Source organism: Coffea arabica, chromosome 8c (assembly GCF_036785885.1).
Source record: "Coffea arabica cultivar ET-39 chromosome 8c, Coffea Arabica ET-39 HiFi, whole genome shotgun sequence".
Taxonomy (NCBI): domain Eukaryota; kingdom Viridiplantae; phylum Streptophyta; class Magnoliopsida; order Gentianales; family Rubiaceae; genus Coffea; species Coffea arabica.
Genome location: NC_092325.1, coordinates 22,378,057 through 22,388,056, shown reverse-complemented (window position 1 = coordinate 22,388,056; position 10,000 = coordinate 22,378,057). Strand labels below are relative to the sequence as shown.

The 10,000-nt window shown below is 46.0% G+C and overlaps 1 protein-coding gene across 1 annotated transcript; it reads right to left on the bottom strand.

Moving 5' to 3' along the window:
• Nucleotides 1-349: 349 nt before the first annotated feature.
• LOC113739153 (uncharacterized) lies at nt 350-1,702 on the bottom strand. The gene has a single exon (XM_027266396.2). It carries the CDS (start codon nt 1,700-1,702, stop codon nt 350-352), a length of 1,353 nt encoding a protein of 450 aa, XP_027122197.1.
• Nucleotides 1,703-10,000: the final 8,298 nt, after the last annotated feature.

Here is a 10,000-nt window from a genome sequence, read left to right as displayed (position 1 = left end):
CAATGCGGATTACCTAGTCGGGCCGGTCCTCCCTCAAGGGGAACTCCTCTATCTCGTCCTGGGTGCCCAACTGCCGAGCTTCCTCCCCTGGGATGTAGGGTTCCAGGCAGGTCGTCTGGGCGACCACCTTCTCCCGTCCTTGAAGCATGGCTAGGTAGCAAGCTCGGGCCACCTCTGGATCACTGTGTACCTCGGCTATTCCTCCCGGGGTGGGGAATTTGACGCTGAGGTGGAGCGTGGAGGGGATAGCTCGTAGAGCGTTCAAGGCAGGCCGACCCAGGAACACGTTATACGGGGAATGTTGCTTAACCACGACGAAGTTGACAGGGATGGTCCGGCAATTGGGGGCCTACCCTACCGTGACCATCAGGGTGATCATCCCCTCCGGGTTGATAGGGGGCCCGGTGAAGTCCATCAGTGGTGTTCGAATTAGGGTCAGCTGCCCGTCCTCCAAGCCGAGCTCCCTGAACACCCGATAGAACATAATGTCAACCGCACTCTCCTGGTCGACATACACCTTTTTCACCCGGTAGTTGTTGGTAACGATGTCTATCACGATGGTTTCATGGTACTCGGACGCTAGGGGAACCGCATCCCTTGGGCCGAAAGTGATCTCCTCGTCCATGCGCAGCCGCTTCAGGGAGTCATCCTCTTCGGGGGGAGGTCGCCTGTTTTTCCGAGCTGTGTGACTATCCCCCCCGGTGGGGCCTCCGGCGATGGTGTTTATCACCCCGGCCAGGTTCTGGGAATCCTGGTCGGGGGAAGGACCCCGACGCTCGTACCGCCGCTTAGGGCGGTCGCGCCGCTGGCCTTCACCCCGATCTCCTCGGTAGGTGCGTCCGGGCTCCTGGCCGGAACGACCTTGCCGCACGAACCGTCCTAGGAAACCGCGTTGGATCAGATCTTCGATTTCCTTCCGCAGGGCCCAGCATCCCTCCGTGTCATGTCCCACGTCGCGGTGAAAGGCGCAGTACCGGTCCTGGTTCCTTTTGTTCCGAGGTGTTCCCATCTTGGGCGGCCGACCTGCCAGCCCTTCCGCCTCCATAACGGCCAAGATCTGGGCTTTAGGCCGCGTTAGGGGGGTGTAGCCTTTCTCTGGGAGAGGCGGCGGAGCAGGGGCTTTCTCCCTCGAGAGCCGGTCAAAGACGTTTTTCTTAGCCGGAACATCCTTGCCCTCTGGGGGGTTTGTCCGTCCCTTCCGATCTCCGAACTCCCGATCTGACTCTTTCTTCAGACGGCCTGCCTCCTCCGCATTAGCAACCGCGTGCGCCCTGGTCAGGAGCTCCTCCAGATTCTTCGGCGACTTCTCGGCCAGCTTGTAGAAGAGCTCCTCCACCCTGAGCCCATTCACGAAGGCGGCCATGACCACCTTTTCGTTTTTGTCTTTGACCTGCAGACTCTCCGCATTGAAGCGGGTCATGAAATTTCTTAGGGACTTGTCATGGCTCTGCCTGATAGCCATTAGGTGGGTGGCATTCTTCGAGTAAGTCTTCGAGGAAACGAATTGGGCTACGAACTGCCTGGCCAGTTCAGGGAAGTTCCGGATAGACCCGGGGGCCGGGCCCTGAAACCAGAGTCGAGCCTTCCCCTTTAAGAACATGGGGAAGGTCTTGCAGCGGATCTCATCCGCGGCTGTTTGCAGGCGCATGTGCGTCAGGAAGACCGAAAGGTGGTCTTCCGGGTCGGTTGAAGCATCGTACATCTCGATGCTCGGGATCTTGAACCTCCGGGGTAGGGGGTAATCCTCTATCTCCCGGGGAAATGGCGAGGTGGAGTAGTTGTCCTCGTACAACTGCGGCCGCAAGATCTGTTCGAGCTCGTCCTGGGCATCCTGGGCAGGCTTCCAGGGGAGATCGCGCGGCCGGCTCTTGACAGACCTGGCAGGGTAACGCTCGAACCCATTCCGCGTGGGCTTCCTTGGGGAGGGGTCTCTTGGACGGCTCCCCGCAGACCGGTCGCGGGAGTACCTCCCGCTATCCCCGACCACCGAGGGGGAGTCCGTGGCCGTTTCCTTCTGGGGGGCTGATCGCGTGACTCATCCTCCGAGGGGTCGAGGAGTGGTTCTTTCTCCTTCCCCTTTGCCTTGGAGGTCTGTGCGCCACCGGCTTTGCCCCCCTCCTTCGCCTGCCGGATGATGTCTTCCAGCATAGGGAGGTTCTCCGTCACGAACTGGAAAATCTGCTGCCGCCTCTCTCCTGAAAGGGCTGAGCCCCCGGCGCCCCGGGCCACCTCCATTCGCTGGGATCCCTCACCGCCTCCAGGACTGGTGCTCTCTACCGTTCGCTTCGATCGCGTTCTTGCCATCAACACAACTTAGATTACCTTACGTTTCCCACAGACGGCGCCAACTGAAGAAGCGCTGAACTTCCCCGGACCGAGCTGACCTGATTAGCTCGGCGCGCTGATGGAAGAACTGGTTCCAAGCCGGCAAAACAAACAAGAATGAACAAGCAAATGGGGGCCCGAGGGTTGTCCCCGAGGGCGCTCCGACGATCAAGTTAGTTTTCCGGTGAGTCTAGTTCACGGGAGTAAGCAGTTGAGAGTCCTCGGTCAATAGTGAGCGTATCTTTTTTCCCTTGGTGTGCGTTACCTTTCATACCTGCTAAGGGAGTCCGACCTCCGTACGTTTCTGGACTTGCCCGGCATAGCCCTTATCCCGCGATGAGGGGGATTCCCTCCGACCTCTGCGGGATGGTGCCTTGCCCCTTCAGGAGCCCTAGCATCAGCGCGGCTCAGGACGGCTGCCAGGGGCCTGGGGCCGAGGCCCAGATCGGCCATACCTGGGCTGCCACGTGTCCAGGCCGGGGACAGGGCCTCTGCACGGGTCATATTCAAGAATTGACAGGAGGCCAATTCATCCAACCTCCCCAATGTTCGTTTGAACAAACACAGTTCATCTCATCACAACAGGTTAGGTGGTGGTAGTATTCTACCTCGTGGGATCTCGGTGATCACAAGGCTGGCTTGTCAGATACACCACCTAGGTCAGTATGATCAAGCACCTAGGTCAGCTCGAAAGGCATATTCTTCTCAACAGCTCGGCTCACTTGGCTGAACCACTTAGATCAGTTCAACAAGTGAATTTTTTCTATTTTACAATTGACATCGTCTGTGGGAATCGATGGTTGTATTCTTCCCATGAATGGTGATGTAGAGAGATCCTACGAGAATGCCCTCTGATGCGACGGCCGAGAGAGCGATCCGAATTGAGCAGCACTAAACTGAGAGAACTGAGATGGAGCGAACTGGTACTAACAGGGTGAGTGAACTGACCTACAAGAGAGACTAACGGCGGGGCTTGCTCCCCGGTGTAGCTCCGACGGTGAAGTCAGTGTTAGCCGTGAATAGAGCGACAGTATTGATTGATGTAGAAAAAGCGTACCTTGTCTTGTCCCATTGTGTTGTATTTATAAAGTTCTTGGTGGTAGTTTTCGTATAGGATTAATAGTCCTAGTAGAGAAGGAGTCCTCTTAGGGCTCTGTCTGCTGGTTTCGAGAAGTTCAGGAGCTGCGGCCTACCAGGCCCATCTATCGAAGAGGCGGCGGCAGCACGTGAGCTGACTACCATTCATTCCGAACTGATCCAACTGAACTGATAGATCACCGAGTCCAAACTGACGCGTGGCCATGGTGGATTGGTGACAGGTTGTCAGCCTGTGCAATAATAAAAATCTGCTCAAACTAAAAGTAAAATTCTGTAGATAGTGGTAAGCAGGGTCGAATCCACAGGGATTGGGAGTACTTGTTCCTTTCCAAATTCACAGTGACAAGGGGGGTGTTTTTATATCAGGAGTAACAATTTAAACAATTCAACTAAAAGTAAAATAATAAAAATAAAATAGCCAACTAGAAATTAAATAACAATTTACTAAAATCTAATGAGTGATAATTAAGGATCTAGCCAAGGAATAACTTTAGCAATGGTTCACCTAATTGATCATTGATGCAAAGCCAATTCCAATTACTTACTAATAAATAGGTTATAACTGCCAAACAAGCGATGACAGTCAACCCCTCCTTACTGTGTCGATGATTAAGGTACGCCCGTTAATCAATGCTCTATTTGAGAAATAATCTTAGGTACGCCCGTAAGATTTAATTCCCCAATTGCCTTACATATTAGAGGAACCCTATTCTAACCAAATAACACACTACCAGAGTTATTTTAGGTTAGCCCGCGTATTCCCCTGACACAAACCCAATCATGCCAGTTATCACTATTTTGAGACAATTAAACAATTACGGATTTAACGTCCCAATTGACAATAGATTATCAAATTAACTAATTATCCGGATCCAAGACAATCAATTAATTAAATAACCATAAGTACTGAAATCAAAGAATATGCGAATACCAATAAATAAAAGGAAAAAATAAAATTAAATCGATCTCACAATTTTTAGGCGAATCAAAACTTCCGTTGTTCCTTGACTAGAATGAAGAAATTAGTTCATATCTGATGCGAGAAACCTACGCAAAATTGAAACAACAACCGCGGCCATTGTCCTCGCCTGCGAGGCTTTAGTTTGACCCAATGAATAGCGGAAAAAGATACTACAGAGGATAACTCATTTGTTTCCCTCCGTCCCTACGTGACCTCAAGCTACTCAAAAAGCTAATGACTGAAAAGTCCACAAACGCCACTCAAAGGTAGCGTTCCTTCTCTGCGGCGGCCCACACCAGGAAAAGGAAGCCCTATTTCCTGCTCTCTTCTTTTGAAATTACCAAAATGGGCAAAAGTCTTCCTTTGCCAATAATGTCTCTGGGATAAGCTATGTTATTTGGGCTCTTTTCTTGTTAAGTTGGCACTTGTTATCATATTTTCATTCTACTCCTTCAAATAAATGCAAAATATCAAAAGTGAGTAGAATCTAGCAATTAATTTACATCGGGTCAGGTAATAGGGGAAATTAATTATAAAATAAATGATAAAATTACAATGTATCAATTCTTCCCACACCTAAACCATACTTGCCCTCAAGCATGAGAACAACAAACAAACACCAATATTCGATAGTGGCTACTGCTCTATCCACCAAATTGCCAAGATACCAAGAAAAATAATAATGAAGTATCAATGGTCAAGTCCAAGAAACATCACTCCGGTTAACTTCTAAACCATAAACTCTTCCAATTTCAGGTTAACTAATCTAAGAAAAATGAGTGGTCGCTCAACATTTATCAGCGAATGGTCCAACTATTAACCAAAATCTCAACATTAAATCCATAAATCGGCAAGCTGACTTTTATCACACATTAACACAACCATCACCTTTTTTCCATATTTTTCTTTTTTTCTTTTTTTCTTTTTTTTTTTCAATAGTAACACAAGACTTAGTCTTATAGCCATGGGAGCCTTTTGACACGAACTCCAACATTTGCCAGATGAAGGAGCCCAGTTACTCAACTCCTATTGCTATACGACCACGTACTCATAGAAATTACTACTTTTTGACGCGAGAATCGACACTTTTGGTGAAAATTCCCGGTTACTCAGTAGTAAAAACTAGCGGAGTACAGTCAACTCTTATTCTCAGCTAAATAACACAAAAACTCAATATAGCACAAAAATCAAAAGAAAATTTGCATCAACTTGGCTCATTTTCAAATATGGAGAACTAAGGTTAATAACCGGACCAATTCACATGAAAATGCCAACAATCATTCCCTATGCCTAGGAAAGTTAACCAAAAATTAAAAGCGTAAAACAATCGCCGATATTCACCAAAGAGATATTCTTGGACTCAACCACATTAACTTGATACACTTTTATTATTAAAACTTGGCAATAGCACAATTAGAGTCAACAATCCAACATCAAACTTTAGTATTCATTAAAAAAAGTAAACGAAGACTAGACAAATGACAAACTAAAAATAAAAGAAGAACATCTGAAAACTAAAAACTGGCATAGCTGTCCCCCCTACACCTAGATCCTACATTGTCCTCAATGGAGGAAATAAAATAATTAAAGCGAAGAGGATAACGAAACTTCCCTCTTGAGTGGTTAAGGGGTATTTGGCAGCTACGGAGGGAAACCTGTGACGACCCCACCTCCCCCTAAGGCGTACCAGAGGGTTCGGCGGGCCGCCTGCCCAACTCTCGCCGGGACTCAGTCGTTCGCTACAGTCCTCAATTAAAAATTGAAATAAATCACAAGAATAAATAGGGCATTGATCCAAACTTAAAGCGGAACTTATATACATTGCCAACCCAAAAGAGAATATAAACATCAAATATACAAGGGTTCTCAATCCTTCATACGTCCAGCCCGTGCCAAGCACTAGGCGAGAACCACTACAAAAGAAACAAAACTAGATTGGCTAGTCTATCTCAAGCTCACGTCCTCGCTCGCCTTCCCCTGTAAGGAAAATAAAACTAAAGGAATGAGCTAAAAGCCCAGTGAGGTTCCGAACACATAATCAGATAATCAATCCAATACATTAAACATGGAGTATCAATAATTCAAGAAACATTAACAATGGAAAGCGATAGTAACACATTCATTAAAAGGATACGGCTCATAAGGAGCAATTCGTTATTTCGTTCATTCGTTCTCCTGACATTTCCCCTTATTCCTCCAATCATTTGAAAATGCATTTTTCGTTTATCAATAAACCCTCGTTCGTTCGTTCGTTCGTTCGTTCATTCATTCATTCATTCACCCCGTCCTGGCCGTTGGCCAATCTCCACCAACCTACAGGGTAATACTCGAGTATACCAAATGTTCGCCCGACCGAGTCCGCTTCTGGCTCGAGACGACCGGTAACAAGGGGCAATGGCCAGTTCAGCCCCAAAAGGCTTACATTCATGCGCAAGTAACATTTCAATCAATAAATCCTTGAAAATTGTACAGTTATTTAGGTCGAGTGCGATAAAGTACACACTCGCCTAGAAGCTCGTTTTGGACATCATTCAAAGCAATTAACACATTAGCAAATGATAACAACAAGCCATAAAGTCAAATAAGGAACACTCACCTAGAAATGCAAAATATCGTGCAAAATATCCTTCCGGATATTACCCTTAATCACCAATGAAACCTAAGGTTGAACAAGAGAACATTATTATAGTTTATCGAGCAAAACATTTAAGGGAAACAAAGAAACCCGACTAATTAAGAGTAAAACGTGTAAAGATGACTTTCAAGTAAGAAGAGGGTTGTTTGAACCCAAGGATGAAAAATCATATTTTAAAATGGAAAACCGGTCATGGTATTGGCCTAACAAAAGTATACAAGTTCAAATAGAAACCTAGCCCTCGGGCGAAAATTTGGGCAGCACGCCCTTTGTGTTTACCTAATTTTCCAGCCATTTTGGCTTCATTATTTTTTCTCAACCACAACCCAACATCACACATAAGCAATTCAAGTCAAGAGCCGTTCCATAGGCTCACAATATCATAAGAATAAGAATTACAACAATCACAAGTGTAGAAATTCAACTTAGCACAAGACAGATTTGACGTACGAATGCGGAAATAACATATCCGAAGCTACGCTTATCGGATTGAGACAAAACCTATGCCTTTTCGAAGCTAAGACACAGAGCTACAACATTCATGAAGGTCACTTAGTCGAGTTCCTAATGTAACTTAGTCAAATTCTCAAATTACTAAACCAGAAACCAATTCATCGGCTGTTTAAATGCAGAACACTGTAATGGACATATCTCAGAGTACACAACTCCGAATCAGGTGTTCTTAGAGGCATTTGAAAGATAATTCAGAATACTACAACTTTCATGTTTTGGCAAAAAGCTAAATCAGAATGGATCCTAGTCGAAAAACGTGATAAACTGGACTTAACTGATCACACGGACTGCTTGGGAAATACTTAAAACAGTAAGGGTATTTTGGACTTTTCACATCCTACGTTGCTCCGATTGAGCTGAAAGTTTGTAGGCACCTATAAAATACCATTCTCTACAACTTTTCTTCTTTGACCTAAGGCCAATTCGACCTCTAACATAGGGATTCAAATTCGGACAGAATGTTGGGAAAAATTTCCAGATTCTGGAATTTCTAGTTTTTAGTGGAACTTTCCTTAATTTCTTGGTCTAATCACTACCAAAGCCTCTCTTATAACCTTAATTTCAACATATATACTTCATACAACAAATTGGGCAGAAATTCATCAAGCCCTAGTTCATCATATAAATTGGGGAAAACTTCCAAAACAAGATAATATCCATGATTCCACCACAAAATCAAGTTGCTAAGCTTAATTTAACAAGATTGAAAGTAAAACTTGGAGAGATAAGCTTTCTTACCTTGACTAGAGTTCACTAAGAGTAGCCCAAGCTTTCTCTTTCAAAAATCACACCACAAGTCACTAACTAATCACTCAAGGACAAGTTTAATCGGTTTGTTTTGTTTGATTTCTCACTTGGTTGTTGGATTGAAGATGAAATGGAATGTTTTCCCTTGTTGTTTTTCTTCTTGCTCCTCTCGGCCAGCAGCAACAAAATGAAGAAGAAAGTTGCTAAGTTTTGGTGTTTAAATAGATGGTCTTGGTCTTAATTAAGAAGCTCTTGTCGCCACCACCACCTTTCTTTTTTTCTCTTTCTTTCCTTGTCATTTTAGCCACTAATTTTCGGTCAACCTTGCTGCCAAGAGAGAAGATATTTTGCTCAAGTTCAATAAATTTGTTTGGTGAGAAAAATGGTGGTCAAGTGGTGCGTTCAATCGGTAGTGCGCGGGACCCGCCGGTTCGCGTAGGGTTTTTACTTCCCATTCACTAACCTTATATCATTGCTACCAATCACATATTATTTCTCACTTAAAAGTCACTTTTAATCCTCAAATTTAATCCTTACTCTGTACCGAAAATTCATCCGGCGAAAATCGCGAAAACCCTAATTTTGCTCCAAACTTGAAACCGAAGCGTAAAACCCTATTTTCTAGGTTTACTTACACTTATTGTGAAATAATTGGGTAGTGGGTTTTGATAAATAATAATTTTCAAATAAAAGGGTTTTTTTTGAGAAAAATACAAGAAATTTGCGAGTCCTCACAAAACCAACGTGGTGCAGGTACGAGGCCATGTTCTAAGACATCCTTGCCCCTTAGCGGGCGATGTTCGTCATTCGCTCATCTCCGTCGCGGATAGTGGCCAAACAAAATCTCTGGTAGAGGCTGAAGGCGGCGCAACGAAGTGGGCAGAAGAGGTGGCGCGCTACCCGAGGGTCAAGAGGGGAAGAGAGGCCGCGGCTGTGGCGGCATGCTCCTTCGAGTGGCGGTGGTCACGGGTGTGTTGGTGGAAGGCTGCGTCTGGCTGCTGAGGAGAGATCGCGCGCACAAGCCCAAAGCGAGAGAGGCAGAGGGCGAGTTGCTCCTGGGGTAGCGGAGGCGTCGCCTGTGGATCGAGGACGTGGGCTGGGCTCGCGGTAGGAGGCAGCGGGGTGTGGTGGATTTTCAGTGGCTGTCGCGGGCGCGGGAGACGGTGGCAATGGCGGAGAGCAGCGGCGGCGCTGGCTGCACCGTGGGCTGCGGGCTGACGTCGTGCGAGGAGAAGCTGGGGTCGCGGCTACTGGCAGCGCTGTTGGCGATGCGGTGGACAGAGATGGAGAGATACGCGTGGAGAGCTCTGGTGGATGGCGGGCAAAGGCTTCAGTCGAACAAGAGAGGAAACATGGGAGAAGGAAAAGAAAGAAGGAAAGAAAGAAAAAGAAATAAAAGAAGAAAAAGAAAAAGAAAGAGAAATTGTTTTTTTTTTTTAGTTAAAAAAAATTATACTTTGAAAATCTAAGATACGGTGAAACAAAAATTTAAAATTTTTTTTTTGAAATTTTTTTTTTCATTGGCAAATTTTATTTTCGGGATTCAAAAACAGAGATTAACCGACAATCAACAACCGTTCATGAGCTTTTTTGAATACGTACCTTTCCCGCGAACGTGACGCGGGCACGTCATGAGGACAAGAACCCTTTCTAACGAATCTGACCATGAGCTCTCCAGGTGACTTGACGCGTGCACGTCATGAGGACAATAACCCCTTCTG